The sequence below is a fragment of the Chiroxiphia lanceolata genome, chromosome Z, assembly GCF_009829145.1.
Source record: "Chiroxiphia lanceolata isolate bChiLan1 chromosome Z, bChiLan1.pri, whole genome shotgun sequence".
NCBI classification, from domain to species: domain Eukaryota; kingdom Metazoa; phylum Chordata; class Aves; order Passeriformes; family Pipridae; genus Chiroxiphia; species Chiroxiphia lanceolata.
This window is the reverse complement of record NC_045671.1, coordinates 57172031-57190744: the sequence shown is the minus strand read 5'-3', so window position 1 is coordinate 57190744 and position 18714 is coordinate 57172031. Positions and strand designations below refer to the sequence as shown.

Below are 18714 nucleotides of genomic sequence, written 5' to 3'. Positions count from 1 at the left end.
AACACATGGTCTCAGACTCACATCTGGACGTTGCAACTGAATTTCAGAGCTTCTCCTATAGCCAGTGATGCTTCCCTGGACACTTGAGTATCTCTGTTTTAAGCAAAACAGAAAAATTCTGCCTATGCTTACAAACATCATTAAAACATTTTTCCTGTAGCTTTCTCCACTATGCCTTGATCACTAGCTTTGGCACTGAATGTACAGAATAGAGTAAAATAACTATTTTGTAACTGTCCAAGTGTATCCTCCTTTCATAATCAGTCACAGACTTTTACCTACTAATTCCCTGGCTGGACCTTATAATCTGTGGGTAAATCAGAATTTCTCTTTTAGACTGACATTCAGTCTTGCACCTAAAGGAAAAATCAACTACCTTCCCTTTGGTAAGCACTTTAAAAATTATATATCCTTAATGTCAAAAGCCTGAGCCCCACATTTAGTTTGAATTTGTGAAGCATCGATTTTTTTTTATGCAAAAAGCACCATTTCTTCATGAAATAAAGCTAATTAGTTGAAAGACTCTGACTATTTTATGCTACATACACTGAACCATTACAAATCCACAGGTATTTGACTGTATTTTTCAGTATTTTAATCAGTGATCTTTCATGCCATGTTCAATCAGACTAGGTAAAGCACCGTAAAAGCTGCAAATCTACATATTCATCTGTTAATCCCAGTCTTTATTCACACAGACATAAATTCCCCTTTTCTCATGCTTTTTCTAAATTGTTCTTTTAAATATGTGAATATATTACCAGGAATACACTTTAGACAGACTAAAAAACCTCCTCAGACATCTGTACCTCATCTTCTCACAAGGGCAACTGTTTTGTTTTCCATTCTAACACATTAAGAACTCAGGACAGCAAAACCCAAGTATTTCCCAAGCTAAAAATAACTAATCAAAAAGCTACCCTTTCTCTTCTGTCTCAGACACCTGCTTCAAATGCCTTTTTTTCAGCATGAAAATCCTGCGACCTCAAATAGTTTCTAAAGAAATGCACAGAAAGGCAAGAATAGGATTTTAAGAATCTGAGTCATCTAAGAAGGCAAGACATTTCTTTAAACAATGAAATCTACATTTCAAATATAGCCAACTTAGTAAAACTGTCTGGAACTTCCTGTATGAAACCAGAGGATCTTTCCTGCTATACCATGCAAGCAGATCTCTGCTGCTGTAAAACTGAGGGAGAATGTTCACATATTCTCTTTTTCAAACAGTTTCTATAGAGAAATATTTTTTAGAGTTCTGCTGTTCAATAAATCTGTCCTACAGATTTAGGAAAATAAAAAAAAAAAGGAAGAGCTGCCTTTTTGTTCATCTGCTTGTTCAACAAGCAAAATAAGATAAGAATTATTCTTATCAAAACACAGGCTATCAGGCTGCATTACTACGCAGGTTTTACCAGCATTATTAGCATTATGTTTGATTCAGTGCAAGCTGACTTTTTTGCAAATCAACCAAATACTCTTTTATGCAAGTAAGCAGACAGACGTCCCTGGTAATGTTATTCTTCAACTGGAGGAAGTTGTACAGACTGTGAGGGGAATACCATCTGAAACATTCTGAAAAGTTCTTGTTTTCACCAAATACAAAATGCTTAGGCTGCCTTACTGCTTGCTTATCTGCTGCGGTTATTTTAGTTGTTTTTCTCAGCCATACTGGACCCTGTATATTTGAGTCTCCCTAAGGACTATGCATGGCCATGAAACATCAATTCTGTTCTAAGAATCCAGTGCACAACTCCAGCACTGCCCTGTTCCCTCATCTGTATAAACGCTCTTTTGTATATAGGCACTTTCAGGAAATTGCCCTCCTCCTCCCCCACTTGCTCCCCACTGTCCGACTCCAGCTCACACCCCCCTCCCGATCAACACTAGGGAATAATTGCATTTTTGTTGGAGCACTTCCAGCTCCTCCACATGTTCCACTCCAGAAGCAGCACACTGTAGCTTTGGCACACACTGTTTGAAAACACACACACACACACACACACACACACACACACACACACGTACACATGCACACTCATTTGGACAGCATCGAGCTTATTCCCCAAAATAATGACCTTTCACTTCTCCCCCATGCAACTTCCTCATTTGCTGAAAAATACAGTGCTTCCAAATTAAAGAAATATTCCTCTTTCGTTATGTGACTACCAGTGTTCTGAAATACTGTTTCCTATCGGTACCCCACGTGCAAGTAAATTACCATTGCCAAGACAGATATCCCTGGGTTCCAACACTTTGGTCATTTCACATCCAGCAAAATCGGCAGGACTTAGCTTTTGCGAAGGCCTTTGCCCCTCCCCGTTGAATACCCAAAAGCTAAAACGAGCAAAAACTCTCCTCCATGCTCAGAAAAGCAGCATGGGTAAAACAAGTGTGCATGTTTCCTCTCCTGTGAAAACAGTTAAAAAACGTACCTTCCTTGGGATCATCAGCTTCTGAACTCATGGTGTCAGCTCTCGGCGCTGGGGACCAGAATACAGCTGACGTGCGTGCTGAGATGCAGCAGCAAGTCAACTTCTCCTTCCTTCTCCCTCCCTTTCCCAGTCTCTCAAAAAAAAAAAAAAAAAAAAGAGAGAGAGAGAGACAGAGAGGGTTGAGGTTTTAAGGGGAAAAGGATCCCGCCCCTTTCTCAGCTGCACACCAGCGACTGTCTGGAAAACCAGCACCTTCAGAGAAACCTTGATTTTACTTGCCAGCTGTTGCCGTTTATGAATCTTATTCTCCCCAGTCTGTAGGAAGGGTGGAGTTTCACTTGTTGCAGCTTGCCAACGCGGTATGAGAAAGCAAGCAGGAGAGACCAAAAAAGCCCTGAGTGCGGAGCAGTGTCTGATCGTGGTAACTGACAATCGGATTGGGCCTCTCTTAACTTGCTGGAATATCTATTTTAAATCAATTTTTTTAAAGCCTAAATTGTACATTTCAACACTGGCTGTTATCTGGAATTACTTCTGTAGCCTCCGTAATTACACTGACTAATACTGGATGACTAAATACATACTTCAAGGATGAGAAGCAGTAGCTTACTTTCAGGTAGTTTAAGCTAAATAATCTTCTTTCAGTCGTGCTCAGAGCATGGTGCCATCTACCCTGAGAGCAGCAATTCACTTCTCCTTCCTGGAAAAACTATCTGATTTCTTTGTGCTGCAGTGACACCCACCCCCCACCCCCCCCCGCCCTCGCCATCCTAGAACAGATTGTTAATTTTAACTACTATACAACATAGTTTTAAAGCACAGCAAGATAACTGGGGTTTTCTGCAGCTGCCCCCCAATTTGCCATGCATCACATATGCCTTCAGTGCAAAATAAGGGGGAATTACTTGGAAGCCTATTCTCAATTAGCACAGCCTTCAGTAAAACCACTGTCATAAGGAACCATCTTTCCCTACTTACTAATTTAATAGATTTTTAGCACAGTGAATAGGACATAACGTCACTGGAAATGTGACTGTTCTGACAAGAGGAGAGGTATGGTCTCTCCAAATTCCCACCTGCCTCTCCCTCACAGGGTTATATGTGCCATCTGAAGGGCTGAGAGGGTCTTCTGGAAGTAACACTATTAAGAACAATTAACAGTTAGCAAGTGTCCCAGTGGAGTCAAATAGAAATAAGTGTATTTCAAGACAAAGTCACAAAGAGCCAAAGCTGTTAACTGCACAAAACTGGGGCACAGAGGAGAAAAAAAAAATAAACATTTCAGATTGTAACATTCACCTCTGTTAATTAAAGCTTATGGGAAGACTAGACATAGGTAGGATGGTCTTGTAAGTAACAGTAAGATACAATGTCATAAAGGGCAGTATGAATTCTTTAGCCACAGCAAACTTGCTCTGCAGACTGCAGTAAGTAATACTTCAGACTGTAAGCAACTTTTATCCCATTATGAGTTATTTTATTAATGATAAGGACTGTCCTTTGCCATGTACTCCTTCCATACCTAGGAAAGACAGATTTCATTTTAGTTAAAGGTTCTGGGTAACACTGAAAATTCTTTTGGTTTGCAATACACACAATTCCATGGGTTCCTAAAGACATTCCTCTTTTCTAAAGGCCTTATCATCTCCTGTAGGGTATAAAGCAGAGAAGCTGCATCCTTCAAAGCACAGAGAATGAAAGTGAGTATTACCCTAATTACAACACTGGAGCAGCTAATGAAGCTACATTTTCAAGTTTAAAAAAAAACACATTAGGAAAAAAAATTAAAGTACTAGTTTGGAGTAATTATTGTTTAGGGGACTGAAACCACTCAAAAAACATCACACAGAATAGACGAGGAACAGGAAGAAATATAGGGTTAGTCCAGATGAACTGCAATAGCTTCTGGGGTCCTTTAATCAAAGGGAGTGTTGTAGAGAAATAAAAACACAAGACAGTATGAAGATCCCTGCACGATCAGATTTACACAATAGATGGACGCCTTTTGTTATTTTAGATGACAGACACAGAGAGATAATGAGCCTTGTGGTTAAATGTCAGCAAGTTCTACAAATTAAGATTTCTCAAATCCCTCAGAAACTTTGTACCTCACTGGACAGATAACAAAAACACAAAGATTTTGCCTTGTTTCTTCCCTACAGAATCAAAATCACAACTCCTCACCCAGTCCTTTTCCTCCTGTATATAGGGTCTCAATTCAGGAAATTTTTTTTATGCTTCACTTTGGTTGTTGCACTTTTTAAAAACACATGCCTTGGCTGAAAAGACACCAACCTGACTGAAGACTGTTTACTTATGTAATTTTCTGATATTAGGTTAAGCAGGGACTTGTAATGGTATTTGATATTGAGGACATTATCACCTTCTTCAGAGTCTGCAGCCAACTTTAATTACTTTTCTTAGAGAGCTAGCAAAAGTAATAGAATAAGGCTGGTAAAATTAAAGAGTCTGTCGACAATACTGGAGCTCAGGTAATGGATGACACCACATCTGCAGGGAAGTGGTATTTATCAAAGCATCCAGATTTCTGGATCCCATGGTGAGTAAAAAGCCTGGACGTTCAAAAAAACCCTCTTTAATTGTAACTGTACATGTGATATGGAATAGGAAGGACAAAACAAAGAATGACAAAAACTCTAAAAACAGAATCAGTAGATACAGCTAAATTTCACACAGCAGATTCTCTTACAGAAAAGAAAAGTAACTTCCTAAAATGAAGGGCTTAAAACGCACCACACATTTGGACAGACACTGTCATGGAGGGAAGGCCAGAATTCCCAGAGGAAAATTATATTGTTTGTGTGTAACATACAAAAAAAATGGGTTTACACACTTCAGTGGGTGGAAGTCTAAAAGCTACAAAGCTGGGTAAGACAAGCAGTATGGTCCTTTACACCCTTCTCTGCTGCAACAAAAAAACTTCTGGTTTTGCTTTGAAAAAAATATTTAGCAGGTTTTGGTTTGGCTTGGTTTTTAACTCATCATTTGTAAATTGCCCTAACTTCTCCTAGGGACTGAGGGAGGGCTACCACAGAAAGAACTGACTAGAACCAGGCCTTGGCTTACTACAGCAATACATGGGGAACTGTGAAGGGATGGGTAGCTGTGTGTCAGCACATCCCCAGTTCAGCTCAAAATCCGGCCTATGTTCTGTGTCTTGATGCATGCTGAGACAGCTCTGTTTACAGAAAGATTTGCTTATTAGATACAGAGGTGACAAATCCTATTATATGTAAATACATAACAAAAATAATAAATACTTTAGTAGCAAAAAAATGGAGCTAAAATTGCGGTCAAGAAGAATCTAAAGCTCAATGCTGAAATGTCAAAAAAAAAACCTGTAATGTTTTGTTTCACAAAAAAGAGGAAGCAGCACTACTACATGAAAAGTATCAAGAAGAAGCTTTCAAGAGGAGGCAGCTGCCACGGAAGCAAGAATAAATCTCCTACTGCAAGAAAACCCCTGCACAGCCCTAGAACAGTTCCAGAGAAGGAAGTGGTAATGTCACACTTTGGACATTACATATTCATGGGATGTTAAAAAAAAAAACCCCAAACCTCCACATGTTTTGTTAACATAACTAAAGTTGTCCAATGATAACTTCTGCTCTTCCAGAATGTCACATTCAACAGTCTGCAAACCTTTAAACGATAAAAATAAGGTCCATGTCCAACCTCAACTCCCTCACACAGATGACACTTTCTATAAGTCCACTGTGTGTCTTTTGCCGACTGTAACTGCACTGAGTTATCTGAAGCCACATGACAGACCTGATGGCAGCTGGGTCTCCCACCTGTGAGACAAAAGGAAAAAGTGTACAAGGACTCTGAAAGATCCCAAGACATGTAACTGCAGGTACAGTTTCTTTACATTATCGGTAGATAGCTGTGCTGCTGAAATTTTCTTTCCCACAAATAAGCAAGGTGGAGAATGTTGTGTGGGGAGAAAGTAAGTGTTGAACTACACTGTCCCATGTAAGACTGCATAGTTAAACAAATTACTGGCTTTCACAGTAGTGCTATAAACAAAGCTTTTCATCCAACTGTTTTCATAGAATAAACTAAAAGATATCATAACCTAGGGATAATGCTATGCCATCTAGTAATCACGCAGAAATATAGCCCTGTATATCTCCTGTAGCCCCAAAAAGTTGTTGTACCTATTTCTGATACTATAGGTTTAGCTTAAGAAATTTTCAACTTCTGAGACTCTTCCACGGGTGTGGATTATAGATACATAATTCAAGTTTTCTCCAGGACATTGGGAGAATGTCCCTGGAGAATTCAGGGACACTACCCTGAATCACTCACATTTATTCGTACTATTTCTTCATAGATATAGTTTTCAAAATGGAATGGGAAATTATGTGATATACAAGTCATAATAAATGAATCCCACCAATTCTCAAGTGTTTTGAGTTTTTATCAAACTAATGTTCTGAAAGAGAATGAGATTTAAGATTGTTATATTTAAATCTAAGATCTCCCAAGCAAACAAAAAGTTTACCAGGTCTGGTCTGCATACATTTATAGAATGCTGCCCCCCAAAAGCGCAAGAAGATGCCTACACAGTATCTCAGAAAAAAAGGTACAAATAATAGTTCATGGAAATAAGAGGAAAACTTGTTAAATTCAAGTCTGGAAGCCACACTGAGATACCACTAGGAAACTAACTTAGTTTGGGTGACACTCTTCTGCAAGTGGCACCTTGCTAACTTCTAGGCTTTACCTGAAAGATCTTTTTATAGAAGTTAATGACCGAGTAAGAGGTCAAAGACAGCACAAAAGCATACTCTTTACTTGTTCCATTGGTCCTTTTCTGCATTCCTTCCAGTACCACTACAACCTTTGTTCAGGCAGGCAGATCACAACTGTGCTGAGTTTCAGGTTTATAAAACAGGAAATATTTTTGTTTTCTAGCCCTTCTCTGTTAGTTCAGACTGGTAGATGAGGTCTTAGAGCACTGAGATCTTGCAGCACAAAAGGAGGAGCTGCTGCCTCTTCCAGCACTCTCCATCTCCTAGGATGCAGAAACCCACCTGCCAAACATCTTCCCAGGTGCCAAACAGTGCAGCCCTGACCCGGCCTGCTGGCTGTGCCTGCTGCTGCTGCCACACACAGACACTGCGTGTGCATGGTGGTGCACAGGGAGAGGAAAGGTGTGGAGAGAGTAGTACAGAGTCACAGGAAACAGTAAAGTTTCAGTTTTCTTGCATTGTATCTAAGTTGTTCTGCTTTCAGTAACTTAAATAGTTACACATAGAAATTTAAATTAGCACACCAAGAAGCTATTTTAAAGTTATTTCCTAACACAGAGGTAGAGCAATTTGTAGCTGTAGCTGTACTCCCATTATTGCAAAAGAAAGTGCAATATGCACTGTCCCTGAGGTGTGAACACAGCAAAACCAAACTCCAACTCTTATGCAATTTGGTTATTTTGGAGTTGAGTAAAAAGAGGGTTTTGACTAATTGTGATTTTAATGTTGCTGTTTACACAGTTCTGTAGCAAAAAATATCAGGTAAATAGCCCATCTGTTGTTGGTGTAGCCAGACTTTACTCCTGTTTTATTATCTTCTACCATAAACTAGACATATATCAAGATAACCTGGACAGAGCTTAGCTTTCAATCAGTGTCAAAAATCCTGTTTTCAGCATACAGCATTCAGTGTTTCCATATAACAGCATGACTCTAAAATCTCAGTTATCTACAGCGCAGAAATTTTTAAGACATTTTTCTTTCTGCACATAGACTTCCAGATATTATTTTTATCTTAGTAAAATTAAGTCTACTGAAAGCTAGAGAAACAAAATAAACAAAACATTAGTACATTGAGCTATAAGCCAGATCTCAAAAATATGTGTACTCCTGGGTTTGGTCTGATTGTCACTGCTTGCTGTTCCTTATTGTTAACTCATTTTTTTCCCTTCGCACAACAGACTTCAGACCAATGCAGATGACTGCTGAAGCCCTCTCAATACTTCCACCTGTTGGGGAGATCTGTCAGTGATACTCTATTGTATGCTTCTACCATGTGGTTAACAAATTATAAAAAGCTAATTATAAAAGTTAAAAATTATAACATATAACTGTCACCTGACAATTATATCAGGGGATCCCTCCACAGCATCTTCACAGCATCTGCTTGGCATCCAGCACTTCATCCTATTCTCAGTGTTGTCCTCCTTTCCCGTTTCTAGACCTTCCTGTTAAAACACCCATTCTCTACCCTGCTACTGGTTTATTGAGCTCTATCAATTCTCTCATTTTCAAATGGCAAAAGGAATACATAGCAAATCTGGTGTTGAATGAACCCATACCACATTGTTGGAGTGGTCTTCAGACAAATTAAGCAAAATCTAGGGCTTCACTACAGAGTAAGCTGAACAAAAATATGTCTAAAACCTCCTTCTGATAATGAACTGGCAGAATAAGCAGCAGTATGTGGTGACATGCAGGGGATAGATGTGGTTTCCATGTGGATGCAGTAAAAACTTCCCTTATAGTCCTCACCTCATCTCTTCTGCCCCTGACAGAAAACGGACAGAGAGAGGGCAGGAAGGCACAAAAGGCTTCATAAAGTTGAACCTGCTTAATACTGAACATAACGTTGCTACATACAACATTTGAATGTGCCATCTGTCTCATCTATGCAACACTCTCAATCACATATATGTATTTTCAGAGCTGACAGTGCAAGAAGATAACATAAAACTAACCATCTTCCAAACCTGTATCCCTGCTACAAACATGCTGAGATTTTAAGATTCCAAATAGCAACAAAAGTTGGTTTTAAGCTGTCATGGACTCTACTCAAAAGCTCCTGTGGTTAAGAGGTGAGGAAACACCTTCACTTAGCCTCAAAATACAGTTTTCTTCATAAACCTTATCTGAATCTGCCACTAAGTGTTGGACTATTCACTCACAGCACGGCCTCAGCACAAGTCTGGGATGCTGGCTCAGACTGATCCCCACCTTTCAACCTCACAATCAGCATTGTCACTGCCAAGGTACAAGACTGTTCTCAACTCAGGTGTTTCTCTGGCTTACCTTTTCTCTTCAAAATTATTCTGCAAATTTACACACAGAGCAACACTGTGACTTCTGAGATGTGAACTCTGATGTAATTGTGATTTCTTAACTATCATGTAGGTATCATGTAGTACAAAACCATTAAAAATGAGAGATTTGATTGTAGTCATGTAGACACCATGCACTGAGACGAGTTTATTTATCCAGTAGTTAGCAGTTACTGAAGACAAGGTTTCAATGCATAAGCAAATATAAAACAATTTCTCAAGAGCAAACATGTCAAATAATATTCAATTACTTGGTTGCTATTGTCATGGTTAAATCTCAACTAGCAACTGAGCCTCACACAGCTGCTCACTCACTCCCACTCAGTGGGACAAGGAGAGAATCAGAAAGGCAAAAGTGAGAATACTTGTGGGTTGAGATACTAAAAACTTAGTAGGAAAAGCAAAACCCACAAACACAAGCAAAGCAAAATGAGGTATTCATTTACCACTTCCCATGGGTAGGTGGGTGCTCAGTCATCTCTGAGAAAGCTGGGCTCCATCACGAGTAACAGTGATTTGGGAAGACAAACGTCTTTGCTCTGAATGTCCCACTCTTCCTCCTTCTTCCTCCAGCTTTATATGCTGAGTACAACACCATATGCTATGGAATATCCCTTGGGTCAGTTGGGGTCAGCTGTCCCGGCTGTGTTCCCTCTCAACTCGTGCACCCCCAGCCCACTCCCTGCTGGGGTGCGGTGAGGAGCAGAAAAGGCCTTGGCACTGTGTAATATTGCTCAGCAGTAATGAAAACATCCCTGTATTAACCCTGTTTCCAACAGAAATCCAAAACACAGCCCCATACAAAGTACTGTGAAGAAAATTATCTCTATCACATCCAAAACCAGTACAGCTATCCAGAATGAGGTGGTCAACAGTGGCAGTTGCTGAACGTTTGGGAATTCATAGAGGATGTGACAGAAGTTAAAGACAAGGTGTCTTGCCTTGCACCAAACATCACAACAGGTACTGACACTGGCTTATAGCACTATTTCTTCTAATATCAAAAACTGCACTCATTATTTTAATTTTTTTCTTTTAAAAGGGCCACACACAGATTGTTCCTGACAACACTGCTATGCCAAACAAAGACTAGCTTTGAAGAGAATGAGACAGTGAGAAAGAGACCTACATTAACAGAGGTAGGAAGATGGTAAAGAGTACAGCAGATCTGACCTAGTTCTGTCACATAGCAAAATAAGCTTCCCAGCAGTAGTTTATGATAAAATTCTTATGAAATGGTTGTGTTACCATATGAAGCTGCAGCCCTTGTGAAAACTAAAGCAAGGTCTAAGAAATCGGAGAGGCAGAGCACCAAAAACACAAATCTGAAAAAAACCCTGCACTGGAAACAGGAATCGTGCCAAAGCCTCACAGACTCCCAGACAAGAAGGAGGGAGTCAATGTGCTGCACAGAAACTGACAGCATCACCACAGGCCATGAGAAGAGATACTTACACCAGATCTGCTCTCAGCAAGGCATAAGAGGTATTGCCGGATACTTATGCATCAAAACAGTGCAAGAACAATTTTAATTGAAAAGGGATATTTTAATTAAAAACAGAAAATCTAGTATCACACAGCCAAAAGTTAGTAAGAGCTCAAAAACAAAGTGCCTGAACTAGTGTTAAATACAGTACATTTTAAACAGTGCTACTGGAGCATATGGCTAATAAGGTCCTTATTTCTTTTCTTTTCTTTTTTTTTTTTAAGGTATGGCAGTGATGCTGATAGAACAAAAAATTGAATATTAGCTTAAAAAAAGGAAGGTTTTTGTTCATACAAAAACAGTTTACATGAGGCAAAACACATGTGTCTTGGTTGGTGAGGGCTGTGTTCCAGTCCCAAGCAAACGATCCAAGTGTTTTGCTAATGTGTAATAATCAAACTATGCCCTTTTTCTCTCAGACGCCAAAGCCACTGATCATGCAAACAGTCAAAACACCACTTGCATTTCAAATGGAATCTTATCTAGATAAAATTTCAAATAAAACAAAAGTAAAAAATGCCAAGCTATGTGAATAGATCTCCTTTTAGTTCAAATTTAATTAAGAGATTAAAAGGGAGATTTAAATGGATATTAAACCTAAGCAGAGTTTGCTCTTTAAAAATTCAGTTTAGTTATAATTTACATTCACAAGCCAGATGTACCTAATTATATGGTGTTGATTCAAAGAATCATATTGATTTCTGCTTGTTCCCAATCAGTTTTAAATCAGCTTATTATTTGCCTAAAGCTTAGACTGAGGCCACAAAGAATCTGGAAGAGTCCTTGCAAGAACTGGATTTCGTCTAGGAAAATATTAACTAAGACTGTGCTGAACAAGTGCTGAAAAATCAATACCCAAAGAAATTTAAGAGTTCATCATTGATGGCACTCTGAGAGGGAAGATTTTCAGCACTTGCTTTCTCCAGTTTACAGTGCCATTTTTGTAACTAAAACATACTTTAGAAAACAGTACTTCAGGCTGGTCCAAGTGAGAGTGACTTGTCCACCAGAGCAGAAGCATCTTCTGCTTCTTCTTCCTTTACATCTACCATGCCAGTATAGGCATGTGGTGTCCACTTACAGAAGATCCCAGTTATAGTTCACCTTTAAAAATTTTTTTCCTTTGGCAAGGAGAATTTTAACCTAAACTAGCTCTCTGATTTTTTTAATATAAATATGTAATAAATGAATTGCAGCTAAAAGTAAGCATTTCTCTCAAAAAGAAGGCCTTGGATGATCTCTAATCTAGTTATGACAACTGAAAATTCCTTACATTGATCATTTTCCCCTATATTAAGGAGGCTTACACTAGTGAGCAACGTAGGCAAATTTCAGATATAAACTCTGCTTAGCATTTCAACATTACATTAAAATCTCAATATTGAACTTTTATTGATTGCTCTAAGTTCCAACAAAAACAAACAAAACACATCAAAATTTTAGCTGGAGCCTAGATGAGTTTATTTAGTAGAAGCATGTCTAACCTTTCAAGAATTTTATCCACTTTACAGGAAACTCTTACTTCAGCTCTTAGAATGCTTTAGCAACAATAATAACACAGTTTGCATTCTGGGGCCAGGTCAAACTGACTACCATTTCACAGGGTTATTGCAATACTTTCATGAACTATTTCAAGTATTCACTTTCAAAAAAAAATAAATTCTGGATAACAAAATCTGAACAAGCCTTAGTCTTATTGCTCAACATCTCATTTGCAGAAAGCTGAATTACTGGCACATAACTAAGATGATTTACTTGTTCAGGCAGATGGTCTGTCAGGGCTGTGCTACTGCAATTCTTCCTAAAGGCTGAGGACTTCACAATGTGTTTCCAAAATCTGAGGCTCAGTATGGACAATAGCTGATATCTTTGTCCACTCTAGAAAACAAATGGGACAAGAAAACAAATAAAGATTGCCATTGACTCTGCCACTCTTGGCACATAAGAATCCGGCACTTTGATCAGAAATCCCATGTAACAAACTTCCAAGTGTTGCACAAAGATGAAGTCTCATAAGAAATCCACCCACTCCCCTCTGTGCATCCCACATTCACCTCACTCGTGACATCTGTCAGTGACTGATTTAGATCACAGAGCATTTGCTGGTGGTTTTGACCAGTGCCACGAGGTGGCAACAGTACCCTGAGTCAAACAGAGCTGGTCTTTCAGGACTGTGTTTTGCTCCAGTCTAGGGAAGAGAGCAGGACCAGCAGCAAAGAGTGGTAGAAATGTCAAGTGAGAGGCTTCATGTACAGCCTGGCAATAGCATTTCATATTGTAACTCACACAGAAAGGCTGAAATTGTGACTCTACATGCTGGAATGGCAAGTCTGGAGAACTAAAGGCTTCTGAAGTAGTGGCCATCATCTGAAATCAGTCGTCAGAACATCAGGCAGTAGCAAAAAATATCTATCATTTTCTCCAACCTGAATGCCAGATATGTTTGAAAAAAACCTTAAATATATCTAGATGATACTTACTAAGACTGCAATACAGCAGGTGTTACAGTGGTAACAGCTTGGCTCCATGAAGTTAAAACCACATTAAAATTTCAAGTGTCACTTCAAAGTATGGATACAACTGTGCTACTCATGACACTCACCCCTTGCTCTCAGCTTCTGTCCGCCACGACTTGCTTCCTCCCTGCTCTGCCTGCATGCTTTTCCTTTCCCTATCCTGCCATTGCACTTCCAGAAATGGGATAATTCTTTCTTCCTTCAGAGGGGAGGCATTGAGTTACTTATAACTCAACTTTCCAGCTACAAAGTCGGCATCAGCCCTCCCTCATACCAGACATGCAGGATTCTTTTGCAGCCAGAGATAGTGGATAAATCAGAGGGACAATAGATCATTGAGGGGGACAGTGGATGAAACAGGGGCCTGGACTGGAGTAGGTCTCCTCTGTTTCAGGAATTCAAACAGGATAAGGGGGACTCTTCACTGTAGTCAGCTCAGTGAAGAAGTGGCCATGACGAAAGCTCCTACGCCCCCAACATGGTACAGATGGGGTGAAAGAGCAGTAGGGAGGACAGTGTGGGAAGGGAGAGATGCGTTCCAGCACTCATCAAGTCACTGGGAATCCTGATGGCCTCTCACCTGATATCTAGCTGTGACACCAGGTTTGACGTCAGGAAGCCACAAATAGTAGTGATCTATTGTGCAGAATTAAAATGCCCACCAAAAACAAGGAGTGCCATGGATAAAGACTGCACATACAACCTCAACTTGGCCAGCAAAACAACCCCAAGTATTAGGCTTTTCTTCATGTTACTCCCGGGAGAAGTCAGCGTCTCATTAATTCTGTCAGAATTCAAAAGTTCAAAAGATTTGTTTATTTGCTTCTGAAAACTAAGAGCAACTCAAATGGTGGAGAAAGGACGGTATACCTAAAATTAGATAATAGTTGATGTCTCTGTACACTGTAAAACTGCAATTATCTCAGGACCACACCCCCCTCCAATATTTTTCTGCCAAATATTTTTTCTGCATGTCAATTAAAACCTCTAGAAGACATTTTTTAAAAAATGCAGGTAATTTATAGAAAGAGATGCAATAAGAAAAATTAGGATATTCTAGTTTAATCAGTGCTGGGTAGAGACAACTGCCTACCACGTTTTTAGATGTGTATGAAAGTAAAAGAAGTACTAAATCTATGTTTTCTACTTCCTGGGTGCCTTAGAGCATTTAATCCTAAATGTATGTACAAATGCATTCACATTCCTCATCAAAACAGATGAAGCAGGACCTGCCACCACTTAAACACCACTTTAACATTCCCATTACTGAAAACAACACTATCTAATCAAGTAAGATTTTCCCCAAAATCTCAATCCATATTTTAAGCCAGTGTACAGTTATCAAGTTTTTCATGTCTGTAACTGAAACTGAAAAAACAAATCTCCATTCTTTAACAAATACCAGAAATTACATGCTTGTCTTAACTGTGGAACTAAGAGAATGGCACCAGAAAACACATTAACTGAAAGCAATAAAACAGCATCTATTTAGCACAAAGCTCATAAATTCACTTGGCTACAGAGCTGTTTCATTCAAATTGGATTTTTATAACCAAACAGGCTTACTTGATCTCAGAACAGTTGACTGCATGTAGAGAACAGTAGCAAGTCTAGTTGATGAACCGAAAAGCAGAGCTGAAGTGTAGCATTATGAGGCCAGGTTACAAATATATTTGACTCAACTCTAATGCAATGTCTTCCCAAAACAGATTATTCCAACATCTACATAACACAGCTTATTTTTAACATCAGGAAAAAGCCAGAAGGAACTCACCTGAGAGTAAACAGTGAACATGTTTGGGCAACATAATACTAAAGCCATCATGTTTCCCCATTTCCTGAGTGTTTGGTTTCACAATTCTCTGTCATTTTCACTCCATAGTTTATACTGTAAATGCAGACTGACCTTCAAGCTTGTGACCAATCCTTGACAGCTCCTCAACAGTCACTGCACAAATAACCTAATTTCTTTGCAAAATTCCTATGGAACTTAAACACAGCAGACTCCATATGTAGGTATCTGAAAATCTTTAAGTAAGTATATCAGTCTATCAAAGAGAATCAGGGATAAAGAAGAGAAAACTTCTTTGCAAAAATCACAAGCATGACAAAAAACCTAAGGATAGTGTTGATCCTAATGACTGCAAGGAAAAATGAAAAATTCCAATTTGTCATAGTGGGTTTCTGGTCTTTATTCAAATATTTATCATAAACAGGTGAAATACAAACATTTAATAGTGAATGAAAAGGCAAATAAAGAAAAAATAACCTACTACACTAAAATATGCAAGTATCTAACACCAATAAAGAAATCTGTCTTAATATAAAACTTGGAGAAAAGGAATGTCAAAAACTTTTTAAGAAATTACTACTCAAAGCTGGAATTTTGTGACAACTGATTTCTGACAAACACTGTTGTTTTGTCTGAAGAGTTGTGAACTTGATTTTCTTATTTCTCTACTTTTAAGAAGCATGCAAGTACACTCAGGGAGAAATGCTGCATTTTAAAGTCCTAAGGCATAACAAATGTCAGTATCCCCTGCATGATTGTGGACAACAGATTCTGCAGAGCCTTCACTGATGATGCACTCGTGCACACATGGAGCTCCTGCGTGGTACCTCCTGTCTGTCTATTTCTTCTGGATCCTTTAAAATACAGAATCTATGAATATCTACCTTTTGAAGAGTGTTACACATTAATGCCATCTCCTTCTTCTAAATCCAGCTTTAAAATTCTTTGCAGAACTACAGATGTACTCAGGCCAATGTGCACAACAAAAACAAGAAACCACTCATAGTTAATAACATTTGTACAACAAAGATCTGAAAAAAAGTAATGTATTTGATGACCACAGAGATTTATGCTCATCTTATCTGATCTCCAACTCAAACCTACTTATGGCTTTTCACCAATTGATTTCTAAATTAATTCAAAATTGAGCTGGATTACAAATGCTCGACCTTGACTGAGACTTGAAATAAGAACCCTTTTATTATCTTGAAGCTATTTCTAACCTCAGTATATAAAGAAAAACAAATTCCACAAATGACATTTAGTCCAAATTAATGCATTAGCAACTTCCATGAACGGAAAGGCCTTGTTTCAGAGGTCCAGGATATGATTTTTTTTTTTGAAACAGGTAGTACCTTTCCATGTGAAGTAGGACACCTCTCTCCAGAGAGAGGCTAGGACCTCATGCATGTCAATTTCTCCTACTGATGCCCAGGAAAGTCCTAACCTACTGGTGGCTGTGAATCCCATTTAAGTTGTTCAGCTCTCTTCAAGGGTGCTGATGTCTGACGCAGAGCAGTGCGCTGAAATCCCCTTATCCATGCCATGAATAAGGCAGCAATTTCTACCCCCCACCCTCGTATTTCTTACAGCAAAACCCCCTGGTATAAAGCAACAGATTTTTCCTTTGACACAGTACTGATTTCATAGGGTAAAAAGAGAGTAACTACAAATATCTACTCTAAAACTCCCTCATAGGGAAGTTAATTATTCACAGATGGTTTATGCTAAAACTCAAACTAGACATAAACGTTATTTTGACTAAATAAGACAAATGAAACTGTATCTTCTGCACCTCAGCGGAACTAACAACCCCCAACAACTAAACAGTATCTCTTTTTGCAGTGAACTGGAGACTAGCTATTGATCAAAGTGTCTGATATACCCTCAGGGAAAAAAAAAAAAAAAAGGTAAGCAACAGTCCAGGTAGTGACAAAACATATCAAGTCAGCATCTGTGAAGGTACTCTTAAAGGCTCTTGTTTAACTATATTTGTAATACCTGATATGCCATCAAAATGAAATATATATTTCTACTTTTATATACATTTTAGTGATTACAAAGTTTTGGGAACCAGTTTCATTACAAAAATTAAGTAATTTCTTTTTAGCCCAAAGGCTTGTTTCGATAATATTCAGCACCCTACCACAAGCCTGTGTCATCATTCTAGTCTGCATAAACCTTGATTTATTATAAAATAAGACAGCAGTATTAAACAACTGTCTCCCTGGTATACTGTTCAGAAATAGTCCTAAGACATGCACACTTCATTCACAAAGCATAGTGCCTTCCAAATTTAACTCCGCTGTATTCCTAATTGTTTATGTTGGCAGTAACCAATACCACTCACATTATGACTAAGTACGACTGGAGATGCTGGGTCAGGAGAAGTGCTCCATCTCCTTCCTCTGGGAGGACTCAAATAGCTGGAACATGCTGCTGGATTCTTGGTCTCTTTACAGTCTTTGAATATTAGAATTAGTTGACAGCACTTGAGACAGAAAGCCAGAAGACTATGAATAAGAATATGGAACATATCTGGAATTATCTGTAGTGATTAATAAACAGCCTTCGCATCTCCTTCAGATGTGTGCTCATTCATGTTCACCATCCTTGTCCCCCAGAAGAAACAGCAGACCACTCAAGGTTGCAACCTTGAAAGGCTCCTCTCCAAAAGATATCAATGCCTGATTAAGGTGCCCTGTGAAATGCTATCCCTGATCAAAGGAAAATACTAAGGAACTAATTTGACTAACCCTGTGTTTAAAACTGAGAAGCACAATTTGTGGGGCTGAGAAACACACATTAAGGCATCTGAGACAGTCTAGTTGACGTAGGGAAGCATTTGGTAAGGGAAGCTGTCCCAGCATTCCCAGGATTCCTGACAGTTTTTTGAAGATGAGGCAGAAATGCTCAGTGAAAATTCATACCTCATTTTGTTTAGGTAGAACATATTGATATTCATTGCTTTAGACATCTGGCAGCAGCCTATCCCAATCTTTGTAGCATTCAGACACCAGAAGAAAGCCTCAGAGCCTTTGTCAGTCTTCAGACTTGTCACCATACATTTCAAGAGCTTTGGGAAAGGCCTCAGTCTGGCAGCAGCAGATGCTGGAGGTATATGCCACCTTTGACTGAGGTGGTAGGGTGAACACTATTTGAGACTGAGCAAGGAGGAAGGCATCCAGTTGCAGTGCTAGGAATCAGTAGGCTCAGAAATAGAAAAGCCACTGCTCTTTAAAGTAAAAACAGAAAGGTAAGGCCTAGGAATTCTTATTTCAAGTTGTGTCATTTTGAGCTTTTGTCCTGGGCCTCTCACTAGCAGCCCAGATGTTCAATCAAACTGAGTTATGTTGTAAGACAACCTCCCAAAAGTCAATGACTTCCCT

The 18714-nt window shown here is 39.0% G+C and overlaps 1 protein-coding gene across 4 annotated transcripts in view; it reads right to left on the bottom strand.

The window, feature by feature from the left end:
• TNFAIP8 (TNF alpha induced protein 8) overlaps nucleotides 1-18714 on the bottom strand; it is a 60217-nt gene that overhangs the window by 17178 nt on the left and 24325 nt on the right. Inside the window, exons 1-2 of one of the 4 annotated variants that reach the window (XM_032676391.1) lie at nucleotides 15100-15168; nucleotides 12773-12895 (exon numbers count right to left, since the gene is read on the bottom strand). The exons of 1 other annotated variant lie outside the window; for it this stretch is intronic. In XM_032676391.1, the coding sequence (XP_032532282.1) occupies nucleotide 12773 (1 nt within the window). In that variant the 5' untranslated portion in view covers nucleotides 12774-12895; nucleotides 15100-15168. Of the gene's footprint in view, nucleotides 1-2432; nucleotides 2581-12772; nucleotides 12896-15099; nucleotides 15169-18714 lie in introns of those variants that run through there. 2 more of the 4 variants (XM_032676390.1, XM_032676389.1) reach the window with 2 other exon arrangements.